This window comes from Bufo bufo, chromosome 3 (assembly GCF_905171765.1).
Source record: "Bufo bufo chromosome 3, aBufBuf1.1, whole genome shotgun sequence".
Classification (NCBI taxonomy): domain Eukaryota; kingdom Metazoa; phylum Chordata; class Amphibia; order Anura; family Bufonidae; genus Bufo; species Bufo bufo.
The window spans coordinates 656,972,820-657,000,591 of record NC_053391.1 but is presented as its reverse complement, the minus strand read 5'-3'; the positions used below and the strand labels follow the sequence as shown (position 1 = coordinate 657,000,591).

The 27,772-nt window shown below is 46.5% G+C and overlaps 1 protein-coding gene across 1 annotated transcript in view; it reads right to left on the bottom strand.

Annotated features, from left to right (window-relative positions):
* TRPC6 (transient receptor potential cation channel subfamily C member 6) overlaps positions 1-27,772 on the bottom strand; it is a 226,089-nt gene that overhangs the window by 11,809 nt on the left and 186,508 nt on the right. Inside the window, exon 9 of the mRNA XM_040426299.1 lies at positions 27,388-27,591. Coding sequence (XP_040282233.1) covers positions 27,388-27,591 — 204 coding nt within the window. The remainder of the gene's footprint in view (positions 1-27,387; positions 27,592-27,772) is intronic.

Genomic DNA, 27,772 nt, shown 5'->3' with positions numbered 1-27,772 from the left:
ATATCACCCTCATGGAGTCTGTTTCTGACCGTTTGAGCAGACACATGCACATTTGTGGCCTGCTGGAGGTCATTTTGCAGGGCTATGGCAGTGCTCATCCTGTTCCTCCTTGCACAAAGGCAGAGGTAGCGGTCCTGCTGCTGGGTTGTTGCCCTCCTACGGCCTCCTCCACGTCTCCTGATGTACTGGCCTGTCTCCTGGTAGCGACTCCATGCTCTGGACACTACGCTGACAGACACAGCAAACCTTCTTGCCACAGCTCGCATTGATGTGCCATCCTGGATAAGCTGCACTACCTGAGCCACTTGTGTGGGTTGTAGACTCCGTCTCATGCTACCACTAGAGTGAAAGCACCGCCAGCATTCAAAAGAGACCAAAACATCAGCCAGGAAGCATAGGAACTGAGAAGTGGTCTGTAGTCACCACCTGCAGAACCACTCCTTTATTGAGGGTGTCTTGCTAATTGTCTATAATTTCCACCTGTTGTCTATCCCATTTGCACAACAGCATGTGAAATTGATTGTCACTCAGTGTTGCTTCCTAAGTGGACAGTTTGATTTCACAGAAGTGTGATTGACTTGGAGTTACATTGTGTTGTTTAAGTGTTCCCTTTATTTTTTTGAGCAGTGTAGACCCACATGGTGTGGACTGGTCATTTTTACTAAGGAATATAGTTTAAACGTTTATGTGCAAAAGAGAAAATAAGAAGTCAGCTCCAATCAGATATCTGCACATAGACCAAGACTCTGGGTCCATGCAGATATCTGATTGGAGCTGACTTAGTGACTTCTTTTTTTCTCTCTTTATCTCTTTATTATGGCTTCGGGGGGGGCGGGGGCAGGGGTGACACCATTTTCTACCGCACCGGGTGACACCAGCCATAGCAACGCCACTGTAACCATTAGGAACCCAGCTCTACGTTGAATTCGCAATGCGCTCAATATAACCTGTATTAATCGCATTGCGATTACAACTTAGATCTGAGTTCCTAATGGTTGTATTGCTAGAATTGACGAATATAACGAATATAGCACTATATTCTCAAACTTCGTTATATTCTAGCAATATAACAACCATTAGGAACCCAGCTCTAAGTTGAATTCGCAATGCGGTTAATATAACCTGTATTAATCGCATTGTGATAACAACTTAGTCAAATTTGTGACACTGCAGCTTCAGAATGAATCTAAGATGGATGCTGTCCTTGCTATTTGATAGGAGGTGGGAGGGTCTGGGAGGGAGGGTCTGCTGATTGGCTGGAATGTGTCTGCTGACTGTGAGGTACAGGGTCAAAGTTTGCTCAATGATGACGTTTAGGGGGCGGACCGAACATCGCATATGTTCGCCCACCGCGGCGAACACGAACAAGCTATGTTCGCTGGGAACTATTCGCCGGCGAATAGTTCGGGACATCTTTATTAGGCTGCACTTTCCTCAGATCCTGTCTGGCTTTCACCAAGGCCCGTATGCCGTATTGCTGGATTTATCCTTGGGTAGGGAAAACTTCCTCTGGTATATATCCTCTTGCTGTAAATATCCTACTGCCCTTCAGCTTTCTATTTTGCTGGATAAAAGTGGCTCTGCTCTGTACTTTTAAAGGTGCTAGATATCTTCAGGAGGTAACTTCTTCCCCTGGATTAACTTCTGAGCTTCTCTTGCTCAGGGACCTCAGGCAGGCTAGCCTGAGCTACTTAGCCTCCTGGATTAGACTGAACTAACTCTTTCCTGTCTGGGCCTAACTATATATACTAGGGGGTTCCCTACAGCTTGGGAGGAGAAACTACACCCCTAACAGGCCTGGTACACAGGAATTAACATGGCATTACAATGCAATACAAAATACCATTCTCCCACAGGAGGTGGGAGCAACATAACCCTTAGTAGTGCCCACCTTAACGTAGTGGGACACTACAGGTGGGCCAGTCCTTGAGCCTGTCGGAAACTGTCAAAGTGCACGGCAGCTCCGAATTGTGGAGCTGTAACTATGGTCAGGGACAATACATATCCTTTACGGCCCACTGGGTGAATGTGGTTCCAGTACATATAATATTTTCAAATGACCCACTGGACCCAGGAGGTCAAATATGCAGTTCCAATAGTCAGAGACTATAAATCCTGTTTCTGGTTGTATTTTAAAATATAACTTTTAATTTTACTTTTATTAAACAAATATTGCCATACAAAACATAAAGAGAATTTAAAAATACATATGGAGGGCAATAGAGTATTTGGGGCTGAGGGTATATTGTCACTATTTATCAGTAGGTCAGATGATATTGCTACATATCTCTCTGACAATGGAGTGCAGGTGGTGTGGAATATCTTGTGTCTGTAGTGTCAGCCGACACCAGGCACTCTGTGAATTATACTGCACTCTATTGGCTTATTACCCTGCCTAAAGTGCTATTAATATAGTATCTGATCACTGCTAAGACACTATTAGTGGCTAACTGCCACCCGCACTTCAATCTTTTGGCACTGCCCCTATAGTATACTGGTGTACACGGCGTCTGCAGTTCGGCGTGCTTCTATTAGTGCATTTGCCCTGCCATCATTTTTAAAAGGCTAAAGATACAGCTCCCCCGACATGTTTCACCGCGAGATGCGGCGTCTTCAGGGGGAAAGGATTGTTGATAGTAGCTCCTTTTCCCCTGAAGACGCCGCATCTCGCGGTGAAACATGTCGGGGGAGCTGTATCTTTAGCCTTTTAAAAATGATGGCAGGGCAAATGCACTAATAGAAGCACGGCGAACTGCAGACGCCGTGTACACCAGTATACTATAGGGGCAGTGCCAAAAGATTGAAGTGCGGGTGGCAGTTAGCCACTAATAGTGTCTTAGCAGTGATCAGATACTATATTAATAGCACTTTAGGCAGGGTAATAAGCCAATAGAGTGCAGTATAATTCACAGAGTGCCTGGTGTTGGCTGACACTACAGACACAAGATATTCCACACCACCTGCGCTCCATTGTCGGAGAGATATGTAGCAATATCATCTGACCTACTGATAAATAGTGACAATATACCCTCAGCCCCAAATACTCTATTGCCCTCCATATGTATTTTTAAATTCTCTTTATGTTTTTTGTGGCAATATTTGTTTAATAAAGTAAAAATAAAAGTTATATTTTAAAATACGACCAGAAACAGGATTTATCGTCTCTGACTATTGGTACTGCATGGTTCCAGTACAGCCACCCCAGCAACTTGGCCAGGTCACGCCACTTCCGTCTCCATGTTGTCAGGCCGTTGGTCCTGTGACAATGTCCGCCTCTGCCTCCTCATCCTCCACCATGTCCTCAGCCTCCACTGCAGGGTCAAGCCACAGTGCCCCTGTGCACATGTGCAGGGCTCGGCGGTGTCACGCTGTTCTGCACCTGGTTTACCTTGGCGAACTGAGTCACACAGGGGAGGAACTGCTCCGTGTGATGCATCAAGAAATCGAATCCTGGCATTCTCTGCGACAACTGAAAATCGGAACCATGCTGACCGACAACGGGAAGAACATGGTGTCGGTGCTGCGTCAAAGAAGGCTGAGCCATGCGCCCTGCATGGCACATGTGTTCAATCTGGTTGTCAAGCGGTTCCTGAAGTCTTCCACCCATCTGCAAGACATCCTAAAAATGGCCAGGAAACTTTGCATGCACTTCAGCCACTTGTACACATCAAAACACACCCTCCTTGAGCTGCAGAGGCAGAATGGCATTCCCCAACATAGGCTGATATGCGACGTTTTCACCTGTTGGAATTCCACCCTCCATATGTTGGACCAACTATACGAACAGAGAAAGGCCATCCACGATTTATTGATGATGCAAGCAGATAGGAGTACTCCCCTGTGTAACTTCGATGTCAGCCAGTGGCAGCTCATGCGGGACACCTGACATTTGCTCAGGCCCTTTAAGGAGGCTACGTTATTTGTCAGTTGCCAGGGCTACGGGATGAACAACGTCATTCCACTGCTTCATGTCCTGGAACAGATGCTGATAAATCTGGCTGGTCAGGGGACTGGAGACGTGGCGCCCTAGATCTCACGGCCACATGAGCCCTGTGGGGGCTGAACTGGAGGACATTGGAGCACCAGCAATGTGTAGCAAAATGTGTGTTTTTTACACAGAGGTGACAGATAAGGAGGAGCAGGAGCAGCCAGAGGAGCTACAGGGCGATGAGGAAGATGAGGCAGAGGACCCGGACACACCATGGCAGTATGCAGTGGAGATGGAGGCAGGAAAACCCTCCGAGTCACTTGGACAAATGGCCCGATGCATGCTCACTTGCTTGCGTAGTGACAGACGAATTGTCATCATTCGGTAGAGGGATGACTTCTGGCTCTCCACCTTGTTGTACCCTCGCTACCGGTCCAGAATAGGGGCCTTTTCTACACCTACTGAGAGGGAGGACAAACTGAACTACTACAGAGACATCCTATGTAGTCAGTTGGTCGCTGCCTATCTGCGCCATCGTCCATCCTCTCGCAGGTCTGACCAAGGGGGGGGGGGCTTTCTGTGCTCACGTTCCACTGCCATGGCTGCTGGGGAGGGGTGGGGTGGCAGGAGCAGTACCAGCTCCATCAGCAGCAGCCTGAGTCTAGAGTTGCTGATGAGTAGCTTCCCCCTCACCACTATGTCATAAGTCTGTGGACTTCTCATGCTGTTCCCACCATCCCCACTTCATGACTGGTCCACTATTTTGGCTTTCGGCATGGTTGACATCACCCTTTTTTTAACCTTTCTTCTGATCTGTCAGAAGGAAGGAAAAATAAGACGCATAACGGATCCTGTCTGTATAGCAGCTGTAAGGCCTGTATGGTCCCATCAGAATTGGCTTATGATTTGGTAGCCAAAAGCAGGAGTGAGTGCAAAACACAGAAGACATGCAAATATTCCATTCACGTGACATCTCTGTTTTACATCCACTCCTGTTTTTTTTGGCTTCAGCATAACTGATGGATTATTGAGCAAATGCTGATCGAGTGAAGGCGGATGCTCCACAGACAGGATCCGTTTTTTGTGGGTTATTGTTCTGACGGATCAGAGGAAGGGCAAAATAATCTGTGACGTCAACACAAACTTACTGCTGACACTCTGTCCACTCTGTCCGGGGGGCTCTACTTGTATAAGCGTTTAATAGAACAGGTTCTGTAGACATCTATGTGGAATCAGCTGGCGACGGTGTAAAAGGAGTGCACTTCTTCTTGACGCTAACATCGACCTGTAAGGCTGAGTTCATACTTTAGTTATTTGGTCAGTTTTGGCCCCGTAACTGCCCAAATAAGTGAAGTGTGCAGTGATTCTAAGAGCAACGTTTGTCATCTGCATGTCATACTGACTCACAGTATTGCTTCACTACCACAGCAGACTCCCTATGCGTGTTACTGCAAGGCACAGTGTTCTACACCCCTATAAAGGCTCTGCAGCCAGGAAATAACAGTTTTTTTAACGTAATTCGCCATGAATATATTCGGATTGAATCAAAATTTTCCTGAAAAATTCAGCGAACCGGCTAATCGAATTTTTGAAAAATTCACTCATCTCTACTTATTTGGTACATAATAAAATACATGGTTCATAGTAAAATAGTAAGTCATGAGGGTAATGACAAATTATATATAAATATATATATATATATATATATATATATGTATTAAGGCAGATTGCCTGGATTTGTGGGAGGGGCTGAGGTCCGCCTCCAGCCTATTTAGGGCACTCCCCTTACCTGGCTCCTGCATCATTGAGGTCTGAGCTTTTGAGAGAGGAGGTCGCTTGTGGAGTGTCTGGAGAGTTGCCTGCGAGTCACTGAATTCCTGGGAGTTTTTCGTTGCCATCGGTTCTGGATTTGGAGCATTTCGGTTCTATTTTTCCGGCTTTACTCAGGTTCACTGTGGGTCACGTTTGCCCGTTAAACTGCGAGTCATCCATACGGTACAGCCGGGGCCTCACGGTTGCCCCCTGTACCGGTTCAATTCATTTCACCAAACGCTGCACCAATGTCACTGTTTTCTCATACAAGTCACCAGTATTTCATTTCTGTCACGCCTTGTTCATGCACAATTTGTCTACATGGTACCACCATTCCGGTCAGCACCCCTGCGGCAAGCATGCAGTCGTTTCCTGGGCAATCCCCCATTTCTGTTCATTTCATTTCACCAAACACTGCAAATGTCACAGCTTTCTCGCCCAGGTCACCAGCATTTCATTTCTGTCATGTCTTGTTCATGCATAAATTTATCTACACCGTATCACCACTCCGGTCAACACCCCTGCGGCATGCAGGCAGTGGTTTCTGAGTCATCCACACGGTACAGCCGGGGCCTCACGGTTGCCCCTGTACCGGTTCATTTCATTTCATCATACGCTGCACCAATGTCACGGTTTTCTCATACAAGTCACCAGTATTCATTTCTGTCACGCCTTGTTCATGCGCAATTTGTCCACACCGGGCTACCATTCCGGTCAACACCTCTGCAGCATGCGGCATGGTTTCTGGCCTAATCCCCCATTTCAGTTTCATTTCATTTCATAGACGCTGCGCTAATGTCACGGCTTTCTCACAGTCACCAGCATCTCATTTTGTCATGTCTCGTTCAGCAATCTTCCCACAGGCACAACACTGCAGTCAGCACCCCTGGGGTCCAGGCTCGTTCCCCATTTCTTTTTCAGTCCATATCACCCCACAATCATCCACATTCATGCCCCCCCCCCTCCTCATGTTCATGTGCACGGCTGCAGGAGCACAAATGCGTATGAGTTATTTCATACGGTACAGCAGGGCCTCACGGTTGCCCCTGTACCGGTTCATCTCACTTCATCAATGCGCACCAATGTCACGGTTTTCATGCAAGTCACCAGCATTCATTTCTGTCACACCTGTTTCATGCATATTCATTCACAAACCGCACCACCATTCCGGTCAACAGCTCTGGCAGCATGCGACCAATGGTTCGTGGATTAAATCCCCCCCCCCCCCCCCCTTTTTTTTTTTTTTTTTTTTTTTTTTTTTCCATGGTTCTTTTCACACACACTGCATCCATGTCACGGCTGCTCGCAGCAATCACCGGCAGCTCATTGCTCATGCCTATTCTGGCGTCTCCCCACAGGACCGTCACTCCGGTCAGCCCCCTGATGGTTCTAGCCCCATTCCCCATTTCTGGGTTTTCACCCCTCAAACATCCAACATTCATGCCCTCCCCCCCCCCCCCTCCCCTCCCCTACCCTCCCCTCCTCGTTTTCCAGGTACACAGCACAGGGGCCAGCTGCGGTACACCCGGCACACCCCCCATTCATTTCAAACTTCACTGGGCTTGCCGCGGCGCGGACATCCCCTCCCCACCGCCTCCTGCCTGTTTGCCACTCCTCCTGCCGCGCGGCCGATGGCGCCCGGCCGCGTCCTGGGGCCTGGTCTGCACATGCGCGGCCGGGGTTCTGCGCATGCGCGGCGATTTCATCGGCGCATGCGCGGTGTCCCGGCGGCCGTGGGGGGACTCCGGACGAATGGGTTCAAAAATAAATGGCTTTCATTTTTCCTATGCTCCAAAATGTCACTCCTTACAAACAGTCACATAATCCTCCAAGCATGTTCCACATGATTCATTTTCACTTCACCAACAACGTTCATGGTCCCCCCCCCGGTCATTTAGGTGCGCTGTCACGGGGGCAGCGGCGGTGCAACCTGCACCCCCCCCCCCATTCATTTCACCTCCACTGGGCTTACCGCTGCCCTGACATCCCCTCCCCACCACCTCCTGCCTGGTTACCGCTCCTCCTGCCGCGCGGCCGATGGCGCCCGGCCGCGTCCTGGTGCCTGGTCTGCGCATGCGCGGCCGGGGTTCTGCGCATGCGCGGCGATTCCGTCGGCGCGTGCGCGGTATCCCGGCGGCCGTGCGCGCCGCTTCTGTTGCGGGGGGGCGCCGTCGGACGGCAGGGGAGCCTTCCAGCACGCCCCTTACAGTCATATAACACCCCAGCAGCCCACACAAAGAAAAGAAAAAGAAATAAAAAAGAAAAAAAAAAAAAAAACGCCATCAAACACCTTTTGGAATAAACATGAAGATTATAAGCCAGGCCCTCTTGTCCAAAATCAATGCATGATCTTATAAATGCTCTTCTGGCTGAAAGGGCATAACTTCCCATACACACACTCAGCTGCAAAGAGACTGTCTCAAAAGGGTTCTTCACCTTTTGCTAACAATGATCTACCCTTTGGATAGGTCATCAGCTTAAAAAAAAATAAAAAATTTAATAATGGAAGCACTGGGGGGAGGAGTCATCGTCTGGTCATCCGGAAAAAAAATAAAAAAAATAAATAAAATAAATATATATTATAATTGTTTCATCATAATCAATAAATAGGTGGAAATTGCAGGGACACGGTCCAAATATTCCATTAAATTGGGGGCACGCACTGGTCTCTTTTCACACCAGGCGCAAGCTGTGTCGTTTCATGAACAACCGCCATGATCCTCCCGGTCGTGTATATGTACCATATGCATTTGCACATTTCATCACACTATTTTATGTCTACCCTCCCCCTTTCTTTTTTCAGGCGGTCAGCCTATATTGTATTTTGCACTACCATGTATCCGGAGAATTTTTCTTACCACCAGGTACGTTCACCTGCTCATTAACAAAAGTCTTCCTTACATTTCGAATAATCCCGTTAGGGTCAGCGTGCTGGCTTTAGGGGCACCATCATCCCACTAGGTTACCCCCTTCTTGGCTTCGCCAGCAGTTAGTGGTCCCGCGAGGCCGACACCCCGCCTCAAACGTACAGAGGCACCCGCCCAACGCGCCACCTCGTTAGTAAGCCGCCTCGCGTGTTGCATAGAGAGGGCCTCACCTGTCACTCCCTTCCCCTAGTCCTGTCTTACAGTCACCGAGAGGCCAACGCTCCTGCCACTACCACAAGTGGCCTCATTAACCCCTCGCGCCAAATCATAGGTAGAGCCTCTCAAGCCGCTTGGCAATTAGCAGGGCCTCATCTGTCACCATGCAAGTATAATTTTTTCGCCGTCCGGCCTAGCTAGCCAGCACGATCCTGTGTTTCCCCAAGCTAATCAACTGTTTTGTTTTACTATGTCTCTGGAAGGGAAAGAGAACTTCTCCCTACCTGGCACCCCTGCTAGATCCGTCACTGCTACCCAGGGAGACGGTCTAGCCAGTCCAGCACCCATCAGATCCTGGGCAATCCCGCGCATAACGACGGAGTCAAGGTGACGGCATGTTCCCTTCCCCGCCAGAGCTTTTCCAGCTGCTGCGCACGCCAATCGATAACAGGGAGGCAGGGGAGGACCTAGCCAGTCCAGCACAGGGGATATACATACCATGCTGTCCTCCCTAAATGTCATCCATGTCTAAAGTCAACGCCAGGTTGGAGAGGCTGGAATCGGTCACTGCGACCCTCTCCTTGGCGGGGCCACCACCGGCAGCGTCACCGGCCGGATTGCCAGTGATCACGTCGACCGTTAGCCTGGAGGACCAGGAAGTCAGCCCGACGCACATAATACTGGAGGAGGAACCGGGGGTACCCATCGCCACCAAGACGACAGAAGGGCCAGACACGGTCATCACCTTTCCTGGGTACCCAGTTGGATTCAGCCAGTTTGCCATCCGGGAAGATCCAGGACATTCTCGCCCACATAGGCAACTACCTTCAACTCAGCACCGGCAACCGCAAAGAACTGCAGTCCCTGCTGGGCTCCCTGATCTTTGCCATGCGCATCCACCTCAGTGTCGCTCATTTATATCACGGCTCCTGCACCTCTCCCCTTTTCCTACACGACTCGCACAGGTTGTCCCTGGATGCCCACGCTGCAGGCAGGTCTGGGCATGTGGGGGAGATTTCTGTCTACCTGGAATGGCGGGAGCTTGTTTCTCCCTCAGCCGTCGGACTCTTCCCCCTCTATCTGGTCAGATGCGGCATCTACCACAGGCTTCGCGGCCATTTTTGGGAACGATTGGCTGTGGGGCAGCTGGCCTCCTGCGGTCCGGGGTTGGAAGGATTCTCCACTGCCTCAGCGCTTTTCAAGATCTACCCTATCGTGGCGGCGGCCGTAGCGTGGGGTCATTCATGGGCAACATGTCGTTCCGGTGCTATTCAGACAACCATACGACCTGCCAGTTCATCAACAGGATTGTTCCAAATCTCTCACAATCGTGAGGTTTCTGCGGAGACTTCCTTGGTTGGCCGCTTGCAATATTTTCTTCTTGCATTGTTTCTATGTCCCGGGGGTGGGCAATACGGCAGCTGACAGTCTGTCTCGCGTCAAATTTCAGGCATTTCATCCAGCTCTCCCATCAGCGTTACCCACGGCCTCCATCACTCCATCATTTCGAACAGCTCATTCTGGATTAGAAGGCATCATGCGGCATAGCCAGTCTTTGTCCCGCTTAGCACTATCAGACGATACACATAGAACATACGACAGAGCGTTCACACTATTCAACAGGTCCTGTTGGAACACAACATCACGCACCCTTTTTGTCATGACGTCTCTTCCGGGGTTGGCTTCTTTTTGCCACCTCAAACTCATGTCATACAACACCATCAAACCATATCTCACTGGCATTTCAACATCATATGCTAATCATACACCCCAATAACATCAGCTTCATGTCCTCGCACCAGATCAAATCCATACTCAGAGGTATTCAGGAAATGGAACCCGCACGTCCAGCCCAGAGGCTACCCATAATCAATCATATCTTCAAAGCATTATCCGACTTACTGGACGCCACGCCTCTGGAAACAGATACCAACTCCATCATCAATATGGCATTTACTTGACCTTCTACGGATTCCTGAGTTCCGGGAAATTCACTACAGCCTCCTCGACCCGAACCTCACCTTGTCTTCTTGTCTCCCACTTGTCAAAACACATGGTTCACTACATCCTGTCCTTACCTCACTCCAAGAATAGTCAGCACTCACCCGTCAACATTTCATATTACCCCACGCACAACAGATGGTGTCCAGTCAGGGTCCTGGATGCTCACAATCAGCGTCACAAGTTCTACCCTCTCAACCGCTACTTTTACTACATGGTTCGGTACTCACCACCACCACCTTCATGACCCATGTCGGGTCATCCCTCACACAACTAGGCCTCAACGCAGCCAACTACTCAGGGCACTCCTTTCGCATTGGAGCCACGTCCACGGCCTCCAGTGCCAACATCCTCACTCATGGCATCAGGGGATTGGGGCGCTGGGAGTCATCCGCTAACGCGCAATACATTCCCCAATCCAACACAAGAGTTTAAGAGTGGCTTTCCAAAACATGTCGGGTTAAGCATTGATACATCAATTGGCTACAATAAACTGGTTATTTCCATTTTTGCCCTCTTCTTTCTCAGGCCTACCTCATCCTCGGTTTCGGCACACCACAACCGACTACACTTATTCCCTGCTTTCCCAGGGCTCTTCACTGTACTACCGTAAGCCCCTTACACAAGTATTAAGGCAGATTGCCTGGATTTGTGGGAGGGGCTGAGGTCCGCCTCCAGCCTATTTAGGGCACTCCCCTTACCTGGCTCCTGCATCATTTAGGTCTGAGCTTTGACCCTCCCACCACTCCACTCATTTACAACTCATTTCTTCCATATCTTTTCCTTGGGTAGGCCCTCTTCTTTCTCAGGCCTACCTCATCCTCGGTTTCGGCACACCACAACCGACTACACTTATTCCCTGCTTTCCCAGGGCTCTTCACTGTACTACCGTAAGCCCCTTACACAAATATATATATATATATATATATATATACACACACTATATTATATATATATATATATATATATATATATATATATACAGTACAGACCAAAAGTTTGGACACACCTTCTCATTCAAAGAGTTTTCTTTATTTTCATGACTATGAAAATTGTAGATTCACACTGAAGGCATCAAAACTATGAATTAACACATGTGGAATTATATACATAACAAACAAGTGTGAAACAACTGAAAATATGTCATATTCTAGGTTCTTCAAAGTAGCCACCTTTTGCTTTGGTTACTGCTTTGCACACTCTTGGCATTCTCTTGATGAGCTTCAAGAGGTAGTCCCCTGAAATGGTTTTCACTTCACAGGTGTGCCCTGTCAGGTTTAATAAGTGGGATTTCTTGCCTTATAAATGGGGTTGGGACCATCAGTTGCGTTGAGGAGAAGTCAGGTGGATACACAGCTGATAGTCCTACTGAATAGACTGTTAGAATTTGTATTATGGCAAGAAAAAAGCAGCTAAGTAAAGAAAAACGAGTGGCCATCATTACTTTAAGAAATGAAGGTCAGTCAGTCAGCCGAAAAATTGGGAAAACTTTGAAAGTAAGGGCTATTTGACCATGAAGGAGAGTGATGGGGTGCTGCGCCAGATGACCTGGCCTCCACAGTCACCGGACCTGAACCCAATCGAGATGGTTTGGGGTGAGCTGGACCGCAGAGTGAAGGCAAAAGGGCCAACAAGTGCTAAGCATCTCTGGGAACTCCTTCAAGACTGTTGGAAGACCATTTCAGGGGACTACCTCTTGAAGCTCATCAAGAGAATGCCAAGAGTGTGCAAAGCAGTAATCAAAGCAAAAGGTGGCTACTTTGAAGAACCTAGAATATGACATATTTTCAGTTGTTTCACACTTGTTTGTTATGTATATAATTCCACATGTGTTAATTCATAGTTTTGATGCCTTCATAGTCATGAAAATAAAGAAAACTCTTTGAATGAGAAGGTGTGTCCAAACTTTTGGTCTGTACTGTATATATATACACACACATACATACATACACCAATGAGGAACCAGTCAATGCAATGAGAAGTCCCTGTGTCTTCCCAGGGAGTCATTTACTAACATTTTGTAAGGCAGTTTTTGGCGTTAAAATAGGTGTAAGACCCGTTTTACGCTTTTTAATGACAATATTTTTAAACAGGTTTAATTTTTTTTTTTAAACTATTCCACTAAGGACCAGTGGTAGTTTTTTGGTCTTGCACAAGGACTGTCACCTTATGTGTGTGGGTTTCCTTTAAAGGGCATCTGTCAGCAGATTTGTACCTATGACACTGGCTGACCTGTTACATGTGCACTTTTCAGCTGAAGACATCTGTGTTGGCCCCATGTTCATATGTGTCTGCATTGCTGAGAAAAATGAAGTTTTATTATATGCAAATGAGCCTCTAGGAGCAACGGGGGTGTTGCCATTACACCTAGAGGCTCTGCTCTCTCTGAAACTGTCTCCCCCGCTGGACTTTGATTGATAGGGCCAGGCGTTAATATGTTATCACTACCTGGCCCCGTCAGGGAGTGCTGCAGTTGCAGAGAGAGCGGAGCCTCTAGGTGTAACAGCAACGCCCCCGTTGCTCCTAGAGGCTCATTTGCATATATTAAAACTTCATTTTTCTCAGCAATACGGGCACATATGAACATGGGACTAACACAGATGCCTTCAGCTGCCAAGTGCACATGGAACAGGTCAGTCAGGTACATAGGTACAAATCTGCTGACAGATGCCCTTTAAGCAGTCCCATGTAAGACCTCATATTACCTACTATATCACCATATCACTAACTGAGCTCTGCTACATGTGACAAACATAGCTCTTTTACACTGGCGTACCCGTCCATTATTACCGTGAGGTCATCCCTGAGGACTTTACCACTGTAATAGCACTTTAGGGACTTATCATGGTGACAGATCCTTGTTTCCATTGCTGTATTTACCAAAATTGAGCCAAATTAAATAAATTCTAGTCCCTCCACCTAATACGGCAGATGCAGTAATGATGTCGGTCTCACAATGGAGACTAAGCCTCCTTGGTCGTTTAATTTACTGTGTTATAATGCACGTCTCTTCACGCACCGCTGCAGGTTTATCATAATCAGCTGCGGGCAGCTGTCACATACAAGTCCCACTATGCGCACAGCTAATAATCAGTGCGGCAGCTGAATACCTATGTGCGCGGAGCTCTCATCTCCCATGCAGAAAGCAATTTGTACTTGGCTTCGGATAAGCCGTTAAGTAGTTAAATATTTACACCGGCGTGATTGTGCTCCGGGCTCTTTGTTTAGCCACAATGTTCATTTATTCTGATACCGGTTTTATAGCACCGCCATGGCTTTTTATTACTTCCTTTGTTGCCTTGGGGTTATTGTCACGGCTTCTAAGAAGGAGTGGTATGAGATCAGCACAAACATGGCTGCTTTCTTCCAGAAACAGCACCACCCTTCTCTGTAGGCTGTGCCTGGTATTGCACCTCAGTCTCCCTTACTTGAACTGAAATGTTGTGCAGTCCTAGATAGAAATTAAATTTGGGGACGGGGGCATGACTTGATTCTTGGGTCTGGAATTATTCAAGGTTTTGTAGGATAGTCTTCTCCAGTTGTATAGTTGCCTATGGGACCAGAACTCCTCTGGTGCTGGTCACCACGGAGAATGAATGGAGAGGTGGACGCAGGGATGGAATGGCCATAGACCTTACATGGAAATTTCCTGGAGGGCCGATGCCCAGAGGGCCACCTGAGTACCTCTCATGGCTGGCCAGTGGAAGTTTTTGGGGATGTATTTTGTGCTGCTGGCAGTATTTTGTGATGGACTGCAGAATTTGGCTCTGTTGGGGTGGTATAATGTGCCACAACATGGTATCTCTAGTCCCACATGCTTGTGTTGGTCCTGACTTCCATCAATTTGGGCCTGACTACAAAACAGGGCCACTGTTAGTATTTTTTCCAGGGCCACTTTATGTTCCCAGTCCGCCCCTGGGTGGACGTGTACAGTATGTGCATGGCTCTCTCCATTCACTTCTAAGGGAGTTACAGCCAAGCAGAGGAGCAATTAAGAGCTTCACTCCTATTACTGCTGTCCTCGAGGAGAACCACATAAATATGTCATGGTGGGGTATGTGGTTCCATCCTGCTTTAAAGGGGTTTTCCAGGATTGAGATATTGACTAGTGTTGAGCGAATTGAGCTATCTAAAGTGGACTTTGATCCAAATTTCAGGGTAAACTTGATTCGCGGCGAAACCGAATTTCCTCGTGCTTCGTGGTAACAAATCAATTTTCACTGAAATAGCAGTAAAAAAAAAATTTATACTCACCTCATCCATTTGAGAATGAAGAGTCCGCCATGGCCATTTTGAAGGAAGATACCGTGTGCGGTGACGTAGGACATAACTACGCCGGACAGAGACTTTATCACGCACCACGTGAGATTTTGTGTGGGATCTTCAATCAAGAGGGCCATGGCGGCCTCTTTGCGCTCAAATGGATGAGGTGAGTAACCACCGAAAGCCCTGATTTTTTATCTCAGATGCCGCAATCAGCAATGAATGCGACATCTGAGGGGTACAATGACTACGGGCGGCGCAATTACCATTCCCCGTCATTGCGGACACTACCTACAAAGAAATATGCTTCGTGAAATTCGCCGATGCAGCTGAATCGAATTTTTGTAAACTTCGCTCATCTCTATTAATGACCTATGTCCTAGGTACATGTCATCAATATCAGTTCGGTGGGGGTCCTACACCTGGCAGCCCCACCGATCAGCTATTCCATGCATCCGCTGGTTCTTCAAACTATACAATAGATGGAGCTTGAAGCAAAAGGCTCCGTACACTGCGTAGTGGACATGCGGGGATATGACAGCACGGTGAAGCTGAGCTGTAGTCCACCAGTGCCGGAAACTACACAGGGTACAGAGCCTTCTGTCCTCTTCGTAGTTTCTGGTGCCAGTGGCTGCCTGGAACAACTATTTGTTGGAAGTGCTGAGTTTCGATTCCCCACCAGTGTGATATTGATGAACCTATCCTGAGCATAGGTCATCAATATCTAAATAATGGAAACCCAGTCTATGACCTCTGAGCCAGTTTCCTACCCGAACAGTATACTAAAAATGGGTCGGTTGAGAAGGGAGTCCTGCACAGCTTATCGCTACAATAGCAAAGGGAAATTGACCAACCAGGGCAGGGTTCTCTCTTCAAAAGTCTAGCACAAGCATACCTACCAACACTGCAGGTGGTAAATTTAGGTCATACAAGCACCGACCCTGGAAATGTCTCCAAACCTACCGAGGACCGACCACTTATGGGCACTATTTACATAAGCCCCATCTGTTTTTGGCCCAGGACAGCCAAAATTTGTTGGGACTGGCTCCGAAAATTAGGGACAATCCCTGCAAATTCAGGACTGTTGACGACTATGCAGCAGCCTTACACACACCCTTGATGACAATAATTTACTGCACTTGTCCATATAGGATCAGATTGACCCACCAGAGTACCAGAGGATCCTGCGGTGGGCCCAAGCTCTGATACCATGATGGGCCCCAAAGATTCATGAGGGGGAAAAAATGTTGGAACTGCCTTTGGATCCAATAACTTGCCGTTTGGGTCTATTTCTATGATTCAAATCCTATTAAACTTTATTGATGATACAGGGGTTGGGTTTCGAGAACAATTTCCTTTAGTGGGCCCCAGGAACCCCAGTCTGACACTGTTACTGTATTTATATCTTGTCTATGCGGGAAGTATGGCAGTCGAAAATGCTGAGGCAACAGAGACATTCACTTATCCTGTCAGAACAGGAGGTGAATGGGCCTGAAAAGTGACGGCCACTCTTGTAAGCAAGAAAGAGACCTCTGATGTCCTGGTAGATCACACAATGGGGCAGATACACTAAAACTGGGATTACACATGCCAGCTTTGGTATAAAGTCCATCAGCAGGTCTCTTAAAGGGAGCAGTTCTGTCCCTATGACACTGGCTGACCTGTTACATGTGCACTTGGCAGCTGAAGGCATCTGTCTTGGTCCCATGTTCATATGTGCCCGCACTGCTGAGAAAAATGTATGTTTTCATATATGCAAATGAGGCTCTAGGGGCAACGGGGGCGTTACCATTGCACCTAGAGGCTCTGCTCTCTCTACAACTGCTGCGCCCTCTGTGATGATGTTTTCATTGCCTGGCCCTGTTGAAGTGAAAAGAGAGCAGCAGTTGTAGAGAGAGTAGTGAGCCTCTAGGTGTAATGGTAACGCCCCCGTTGCTCCTAGAGGCTCATTTGCATATATGAAAACATCATTTTTCTCAGCAATGCGGGCACATATGAACATGGGACCAACACTAGAATGTAGAAACGTAGAAACCAATGACTAGGACATCATGATAGGAAAAATTCTGAATAAAAAAGGTATGCACAAAAACATTTTCCTATGTATCAGCATTCAGCTCAGGAACGTCCATGGTACTATTGATGCAAATATGAGTATTGATTGGAGCGGTTTTGAAATGATGTCCCGCCGTCTGCTCGTAATCTCGTTTTAAACAAATCACTGTCTTTGTGCTGTAAATCGTATCTCCTTCCATCTCCTCATTAGAATAACGAGCACAAGCATGCCGCAAACATTTGTATTCATCACGTCTCGGCCGGCCCTTCATACTGCGCCGCTATCCGCCTAGCAGCAGACAATGGCTGCTGACAGAAATCATCCTTCCATTAGATGGGAATTCACAGACGTGTGAATGATTTATGCTCCGGACATCTAGGAGGGCATCCGGAATTTACACTGAGCTGAAACCATGAAACCGATACCTTTATATCCAGTGCTGTATGCACCACAGCAGCCGTCCTCGGAGGTGCTCTGGGGCCCACGGAATCGGAGGGCCCCAATTCTCATTTCTTTTGCAAAATTTAGTAGGAACTCCCCTCTCTTGAAATACACCACAATGCCTCATTCATACATCAGTGTTCGGTCAGTGATTTCCATCAGTGATTGTGAGCCGAAACCAGGAATGGAGCCTCCACAGACATAAGGTATAAGGCCTCATGCACACGACCGTTGTGTTTTGCGGTCCGCAAACCGCGGATCCGCAAAACACGGATGGCGCCCGTGTGTGTTCCGCAATTTGCGGAACGGCACAGACAGCCATTAATATAACTGCCTATCCTTGTTCGCAAAACGCGGACAAGAATAGGACAGGTTATATTTTTTTTGCGGACCACGGAACGGAGCAACGGATGTGAATGGGTCCGCATCCGAGCCGCCAAAACTGCGGCTCGGATGTGGACCAAAACAATGGCCTTGTGCATGAGGCCTAAGGGAAAGATCTGCACCTGTTCTGTGTTTAGAGCCGCACCTGGTTTTCGATCAAAATCACTGATGGAAATCACTGACCGAACACTGACGTGTGAATGAAGCATAAGGGTGGCTTCTAGTGTTGAGCGGGACTTCGATACGAGTTTCAGGATAAATTTAATTCGCCGCAAATCCGAATTTCCTCCTGCTTCGTGGTAGAGAATCGATTTAACCAGACATAGCGCAAAAAACATGTAGGTTAAAGAGGTTATCGGAGCCTGGAAATGCTCCCCCATATGCCCGGGCCCGGCATATGGGGGAGCATTTCCAGGCTCCGATAACCTCTTTAACCTACATGTGCTGCCACCCAATGGTTGTTATGTGCTTTGCAGCCTGCCATATTGTATTCAATTGGTTTCATCAGAAATTGGAGTCCTTAAAGGGCTTTTCCGGTATTTTAATATTGATGATCTATCCTTAGGTCCGACACCCGGCACGCTCGCCGATCAGCTAGTTGAAAAGAAGACCACGCTCCATGCGAGCATAGCCTTCCCTTTATTGTTTACCTGCTCGTCATCGACATTGCAGCGATGAGCGGGTGTAATTACAAGAAGGGATTTTGCAGTACTTATATATAGATGGCCTACCTCAGGTCATCAATATCAGGTCAGTGAAGGTCTTTCACTAGCCACCTCCACTGATCAGCTGTTTTGGGCAGCCAGTGGACTATACAGTGGACTGAGCCAGAAGCACAATGTCCAATGTGTAAGGGCTCATTCACACGAACGTGTGATGCCCGTTGCCGTATTGCGGACCGCATTTGCGGATCCGCAATACACGGGAACCGTTCCGTTTGCATTCCGTACCACGGATGCGGACCCATTCACTTCAATGGGTCCGCAAATCCGGAGATGCGGAACGGAAGCATGGAATAGAACACTACGGAAGCACTACAGAGTGTGGGGTTCCGTTCCGTGCTTCCGCACTGCAAAAAGATAGAACTGGCTCTATCTTTTTGCGGAACGGACAGATCGCTGACCCATTCAAGTGAATGGGTCTGCGATCCCCATGTGGCTGCACCACAGACGGTGCCGGTGCATTTCGGACCGCAATTTGCGCTCCACAGCACGGGCAAGGGCTTCACACGGTCGTGTGAACAAGCCTTAAGGCCTCTTTCACACTACAGGTTTTTTTTCCGTTTTGCGGGCCGTTTTTTGCGTTCCGTATACAGTCCGTATACGGAACCATTCATTTCAATGGTATTTCCGTATTTTCATTCCGTTGAAAGATAGAACATGTCCTATTATTGCCCGCAAATCACGTTCCGTGGCTCCATTCAAGTCAATGGGTCCGCCAAAAAAACGGAACACATACGGAAATGCATCCGTGTGTCTTCCGTATCCGTTCCGTTTTTCTCTGAACCATCTATTGAAAATGTTATGCCCAGCCCAATTTTTTCTATGTAATTACTGTATACTGTATATGCCATACGGAAAAACGGAACGGAAAAACAGAATGGAAACGGAAACACAACGGAAACAAAAAATGGAACAACGGATCCGTGAAAAACGGACCGCAAAACACTAAAATAGCCATACGGTAGTGTGAAAGAGGCCTAAGGCTGTGCCACTACACAGTGGACATAACTGATGGGAGTTGTATTCCGGTGCCAAAAACTACACAGCTGTCCAAAACAGCTGATTGCTGGGTTGCAGGGTTTTTGGACCGCCACAATTGGAAATTCATGACCTATCCTGAAAATAGACTATCAGTACCTAAGTCCTAGAGAACCCTTTTAGGGTAACTGGATTTGGGGCATATCCTCAGTTTTCTGGTGTAAAAAAAAAATAATGGTTAATGATTTCCACTCCAGATTTATCACTACAAGGGGTTTTCCAGGATTAGAATATTGATGACCTGTTCTCAGGATAGATTATCAATTTTCACGCAATGCCTGCCAATCAGCTGATCGAAGAGGTCACGACCTAGGGCAGTGTTATCACGATCATCGGTCACATGGCCTATGTGCAGCTCAGTCACATTCAAGTGACTAGAGTTAAGCTGCAATACAAAGCATGGCCACTATACAATGTACCGCGGCTGTGCTTGGTATTCTGTGAAGAGATCGGTGGGGGTGTCGGGAGTCGGACCCCCACCACTCATATAGATAGCCTATCCTGTGGATAAGCCATCAATACTGAACTCAGAGAAAACCCCGGTAGTCATATGTCTAGACAAAAGTGTAATGTTTAAGTTGCGCCAAATTTACCAAACCATGTGCGGCATTTGATAAATTTGGCTCAAACTATTCCAGCGCGCACACAATCAAAAACTAAATTCAGGAAGTGCCCTGATGATAATTAAATTCACCCCACAGTTTATACAGAAATGCTTCTGTATAACATACGACGACTCATCTCCATCCAACTCAGACCTGGAAGCTGTAATCCTGCTACGTGCATGATATGGATTTATGCAAATTAGAGTGGGTTCACATCAGCGTTACGAATTCCGTTATTGTTTTCCGTTATAACATGGTTATGTAGTGTCCCACTACGTAAGGGTGGGCACTACTAAGGGTCATGTTGCCCCACCTCCTGTGGGAAATTGCTATGGTATTTTATATTGCAATGTAATGTATAATGTCATGTTAATTCCTGTGTACCAGGCCTGTTAGGGGTGTAATTTCTCCTCCCAAGCTGTAGAGGGAGCTAGGGAACCCTTTAGTATACAGTACAGACCAAAAGTTTGGACACACCTTCTCATTCAAAGAGTTTTCTTTATTTTCATGACTATGAAAATTGTAGATTCACACTGAAGGCATCAAAACTATGAATTAACACATGTGGAATTATATACATAACAAACAAGTGTGAAACAACTGAAAATATGTCATATTCTAGGTTCTTCAAAGTAGCCACCTTTTGCTTTGATTACTGCTTTGCACAATCTTGGCATTCTCTTGATGAGCTTCAAGAGGTAGTCCCCTGAAATGGTTTCCACTTCACAGGTGTGCCCTGTCAGGTTTAATAAGTGGGATTTCTTGCCTTATAAATGGGGTTGGGACCATCAGTTGTGTTGAGGAGAAGTCAGGTGGATACACAGCTGATAGTCCCACTGAATAGACTGTTAAAATTTGTATTATGGCAAGAAAAAAGCAGCTAAGTAAAGAAAAACTAGTGGCCATCATTACTTTAAGAAATGAAGGTCAGTCAGTCAGCCGAAAAATTGGGAAAACTTTGAAAGTAAGGGCTATTTGACCATGAAGGAGAGTGATGGGGTGCTGCGCCAGATGACCTGGCCACCACAGTCACCGGACCTGAACCCAATCGAGATGGTTTAGGGTGAGCTGGACCGCATAGTGAAGGCAAAAGGGCCAACAAGTGCTAAGCATCTCTGGGAACTCCTTCAAGACTGTTGGAAGACCATTTCAGGGGACTACCTCTTGAAGCTCATCAAGAGAATGCCAAGAGTGTGCAAATCAGTAATCAAAGCAAAAGGTGGCTACTTTGAAGAACCTAGAATATGACATATTTTCAGTTGTTTCACACTTGTTTGTTATGTATATAATTCCACATGTGTTAATTAATAGTTTTGATGCCTTCATAGTCATGAAAATAAAGAAAACTCTTTGAATGAGAAGGTGTGTCCAAACTTTTGGTCTGTACTGTATATAGTTAGGCCAAGACAGAAAGGAGTTAGTTCAGTCTAATCCAGGAGGCTAAGTAGCTAAGGCTAGCCTACCTGAGGTCCCTGAGCAAGAGAAGCTCAGAAGTTAATCCAGGGGAAGAAGTTGCCTCCTGAGGATATATAGCACCTTACCAAGTACAGAGCAGAGCCACTTTTATCTTGCTAAGTAGAAAGCTGAAGGGCAGAAGGATATTTACAGCAAGAGGATTATTACCAGAGGAAGTTTTCCCTACCCAAGGATAAAGCCAGCAATAGGACATACGGGCCTTGGTGAAAGCCAGACAGGATCTGAGGAAAGTACAGCCTGATCTGTAAGTGTTATACCCTCTGAGTATCTTGCAAAGACTTTGCCTGCCATTTGTATGAAGCCTGCCTGTATTCAACATTATACCTATGGAACTAACTGAGGACTGTATATAGTTGAACTGTTCAGTAAAAAGAAGTTCTGGTTCATTGCAACTGTGTGTACCTCAATTCTTCCTACAACAAATCGGTGTGCCACCGTTACCGGCACTGGCGTCACAAACTATAAGGGATCTTGCCACAGGAACACTAAACCTACAACACCCAGGGCACCGCACCTACCACCTGGCCTGGTCCCTATACACAGAGAGTGCCCCAGAGGATCCATGTGCCAGCCTCTTTATCACTGCTGTACGCCTGCCCAGGGTATATAAAAACTGTGAGTACCAAGAACAACCCTCGGTTTGTTAACTACCCCTGTGACCTCACATTCGCTCACCATGCAGGACTGGCGCACTGCAGTTATAACGGAAAATAATGGAATTCGTAAGACGGAATTCAAAACGGAAACCTTTAGAGGCACTCCATTTTGATCCGTCATAATAGAGGTCTATGGGCAAGCATAAAGGACCCGTCTAGTTTCCGTTATGCAGGATGGAATAGAAAGTCCTGTCGACAGGATAACGGAAACCAGACGGATCCGTTCTGCTTGCCCATAGACTTCTATTATGATGGATTAAAACAGAATTGCTGTAAAGGTTTCCGTTTTGAATTCCATCTTACGAATTCAGTTATTTTCTGTTATGTCCATGTTATAACGGAAAACAATAACGGAATTCGTAACGCTCATGTGAACCAGCCCTTAGTATTTGTGCTTGTAAGAAAATAACGTTTCTTCGTGTTCCTGCTGGAAGTAAATTCTCAGCTGTAAAATAAAATTTAAAAGAAATCAGGAGGAAAAAATCTAAAGAACCTCAAATGATATAAACTTCTGAGGCTGGTACTTTAGTTCAGTTTCAAAGTACATTATGAAAGTGCTCGGCCGGACCCCAGCAATCCTGAGAGCGGCAATGGTGTCCATTTTCCTTTTGTTACGAAGAGATACGATCTCCAGAAACTAAACAGGATCCAACTCTAACAAACGGGAAACCCACGAGCGGGAACACAAGAGCCCCTGATTTTAATTACAGAGCGGAGAGCAGAAACAGCTGGGCCCCTGCTTGCTGATCAAACGTCATAGACATGCCATTTCCTTCAGCCAACATGGTGTAAAGTTCAGCGCGGAGATAAGTCAAGTAATTAAGGCCATTGTGTTCTACAGAGAGATGTTCTATAGAGATAAGATTGGACTGGAATTGAAGTGAACCCATCTGTAGGTACAGTGTGGATATTACATGGGAAAATGGAAGGCCTCAAGACAAAGGTCAACAGTTTATGAGATGAATATTCCCACAATGCAAAGAACTGTAGGAGATAGCAGAGCTGGTGCAGAGTAGTGTTGAGCACGAATATTCGCATAGCAAATATTAATCGCGAATATCGCAACTTCGATAATTCGCGAATATTGCGAATATAGTGCTATATATTCGTTATATCGAATATTCTGCATTTTCTCCATCTGAACACATGATTCCTTCCTGCTTAAAATGCTTGTGGGCCAATGACTCATTGGCCCACAAGCAAGAAGCAGGGGTGAATCAAGAGTTTATATGGTAAAAAATGACGAATATTCTAAAAAACAAATATATAGCACTATATCACATATATTCGTTTTATAGAATATTCTTATTTTTTTTCCCAATTAGTACAGGTATTGCCCTTCAGCATATTCCTCCCCGACAAGCGTCCCTGTCAGCATGGGAACACCTGGTGGTTATAATATACCATCGGATCTGAGGTTTCACAATCTAACTCAGATCCGATGGTATATTCTAACCACCAGGCGTTCCCATGGTGATGGGGATGCTTGAAGTTAGAATATACCGCCAGGGTGCTGTGATCCGCGCAATTAACCCCTCAGGTGTGGGTTAATTGCGCTGATTACAGCGCACTGTGCGCCCTCCCCCCCACCTCCCCAGTATTAAAATAATTGGTGGCCAGTGCGCCCTAACCCCCCCTCCCCCCAGTATTAAAATCATTGGTGGCAGTGGCCACAGGGTCCCCCTCCCCCCCTGGCAGTGGCCACAGGGTCCCCCTTCCTCCTCCGCCCCCCATCATTGGTGGCAGCAGGCAGTTTCACTCAGCAGCATTTACTTACCTGCGGGGCTCTCCTCCTTCTGAGAACTCACAGGTCTATGCGCCGCATATGCCTTCAGCAATGCGCCGCATAGACCTGTGAGTTCTCAGAAGGAGGAGAGCCCCGCAGGTAAGTAAATGCTGCTGAGTGATTAACTAACCATGGCAGCCAGGACTTCATTAGCGTTCTGGCTGCTATGGTAACCGATCGAAGCACGGCCATTACACTGGGACTCGATCGGAACTGCCTGCTGCCACCAATGACGGGGGGGGGAAGGGGGACCCTGTGGTCACTGCCAGGAGGGGAGGGGGACCCTGTGGCCACTGCCACCAATGATTTTAATACTGGGGGGGAGGGGGGGGTTAGGGCGCACTGGCCACAAATTATTTTAATACTGGGGATGGGGGGTTAGGGCGCACTGGCCACCAATTATTTTAATACTGGGGAGGTGGGGGGGAGGGCACACAGGGCGCTGTGATCCGCGTAATTAACCCGCACCTGAGGGGTTAATTGCACAGATCACAGCGCCCTGGCGGTATATTCTAACTTCAAGCGTCCCCATCACCATGGGAACGCCTGGTGGTTAGAATATACCCTCGGATCTGAGTTAGATAGTGAAAACTCAGATCCGATGGTATATTCTAACCACCAGGCGTTCCCATGGTGACGGGGACGCTTGTCAAGGAGGAGTATGCTGAAGGGCAATAACTGTACTAATTGGGGGGGGGGAAATTAATATTCTAAAAAACGAATATATGGGATATAGTGCTATGTATTCGTTTTTTAGAATATTCGTCATATTGTAAGACAAGAATACTTAGCAACATAGCGAATATTCGTAAATTACACATATAGACTGAAATTTCACTAATTTAGTGCTATAATCTTTTTTTTTTTGTCTAATTTTTAGACAAAAAAAAAGATTATAGCACTACATTAGTGAAATTTCAGTCTATATGTGTATTTTACGAATATTCGCTATATTTTTATAACTTTGTTTTTTAGAATATTCGTCATATTCGTCATATTCTAAAACAAGAATATATAGCAATATGGCGAATATTCGTAAAATACACAAAATCGCTATACGCAATTAATTAAATCGCATATTATTTATGATAAATAGCATAATGACGAATATTCGATTTCGAATAATATAAGACGAATATTCAATCGAATATTCGCGAAATATCGCGAAATCGAATATGGCACCTCCCGCTCATCACTAGTGCAGAGGGTATGACATAAACAGAATCTGTGGGCTGCATACAAATGTGTCCTTCTTTACCTTTCCTCTTGGCTCAAGATATCCTAAGATGTGTAACACAGGATAACCAGCTTTAAAAAACCTGATTTTTTTGATACTCCGTCACAAGACGTCTATGTCTTTGTGTGGCCACCCAGTGGTTGTCCTGTGAACTGCAGCCTGCCTGAGTTTTTAGCATGCTGCAATATTGCATTGAATTTGTTTTGCGAGAAACTTGGGTCCTAAATCAAATCCAAGAAAATTTAAGACCATGTAGAAGAGAGGGGAGAACAAAAACAAAGGTCAAAGTGGTCCACCATTGTGGTGCCAGATTTTGCCACCCTAGAAGGTTTTGGTGCTCATTTTACCCTTGGGCTATGTCTTTGTTTGCTAACAATGCAGTTCCTTTGTAGAGGGGATTCCTCCACAGATTATTGTCACCCAGTCAAAAAAGAGATGAGACAAAGCAGGGCTGGACTCCGCAGCAGCTGCATGGACTTCCTCTATGATATGTTAACCGTTGCCGAGAAGGAATGACAAACTGAGGTCTGCTTAGTTCGTAAAAAAGACAGAACTATGACAAGAGGTGATCCACTAATTGTAGAGGAAAAAAGGTTTCATCATCAGCATAGAAGAGGATTCTTTACGGTAAGAGCAGTGAGACTATGGAACTCTCTGCCTGAGGAGATGGTGATGGTGAGTTCACTAAAAGAGTTCAAGAGGGGCCTGGATGCCCCGACTGAAATAAATAGTTATTTAAGTTATATGTAGTTGATTCCTAGAGATTGATTGATCCAATCTGTATGTGGTGTCAGGAGGAACATTTTTCCTCTAATATGAGGAAGATGGAGCCAGTCTCATACTGGGTTTCCAGGATTACTACAGTATTTAACAGATATGCCCATGTAGCTGCTTATCTCATCTTTTCCATGCTTTTTTTTTACAAGTTGGACTCTCCTAACCCGTTTTCACCATGTAGCCCAATCCTTCTGGTTTATTACATCCACATCCTGTATGTAGCACTTCCTGTTCCTGTATCCAACCAAACCCATGATGCACCTTAACTTTCTCTGCCACAGCTCCAGCTCCACCCCTAACAATGCCCAGCTAGTGTATAGCTCCTCCCACCCAGCTAGTTACATGGACACTCCCCTATCACTTCCTCTAACAACGCCTAGCTAGTTTATAGCTCCTCCCACTTAACTAGTTACATGGACACTCCCCTATCACCGCCCCTAACACCCAGCTAGTCAATAGCTCCTCCCACCAGCTAGTTACATGGATACTCCCCTATCACTGCCTCTAACAACGCCCAGCTAGTCTATAGCTCCTCCCACCCAGCTAGTATATAGACACTCCCCTATCACTGCCCCTAACAACACCCAGCTAGTCTATAGCTCCTCCCACCCAGCTAGTTACATAGACACTCCCCTATCACTGCCCCGCCCATGGACATAACATCACAGGAAATAAGAAAGAGCTGCATGGACATGGTCATGTGACCACAGCCCAGAATGGGAGACAGTAGCAATAAAGGAAAAAAATATATATTACAAAATTACAGTGACCTCCATAAATGATTATTAAAGGATGTTGACTTTAAAGTCTATAGTGCATTATGACATTTTTGCTTATATGTGTTTTCTCTAGCATTTTTTGTGTTTTTAGCAATATGCAGCTAGCTCCGATCCTGGAATGTCCAGCTGTTTATTATAGCTGGCTCCCATGCCAGGGCCATTTATGTGGTGTACCATCACAGGACAGGGAGGGTTTAAGCCTCCTTCTGGCACACAGCTCTTGGGGCACATGCTAGGCCCTGGCCTGGATGCATACAGTATGTATTTGTAAGGTACGAACAAACATAATGTACATAAAAAACACTGCATAAGTAGAAAAGGTATGAAAACGAGCCTCGTATACCTTGTTCATCTCGGAGTCCTCCTGTAAACCCCTTGAGTGGCAGGAAAGGATTCTCGGAAGAAAGGATTTTATTTTCAACGCAATGTAAACAAAAGACTTAGGACTTGGAACCAAGTTGAATGGCACTGGAAGGGTCCTTCCTTCCTCAAAGTACGAAAACCAAAGCTTGGCCCTGGCAAATTTCCATTCCACATCAGAGTCATCCTGAATAAAAAAAATATATGTATAAAATGTAAAACTATTAATACAAACTATAGTGGTAGGTTGTGGTGGCTCACTAGCAAGTAGTTAAGGTATGGTTCTGCAAGCTCATATAGAGGGAATCACCCCACCCTCTCTTAAAAGGCAAATGTAGTAATAGGATAATGAGCGAGCACTCATACAC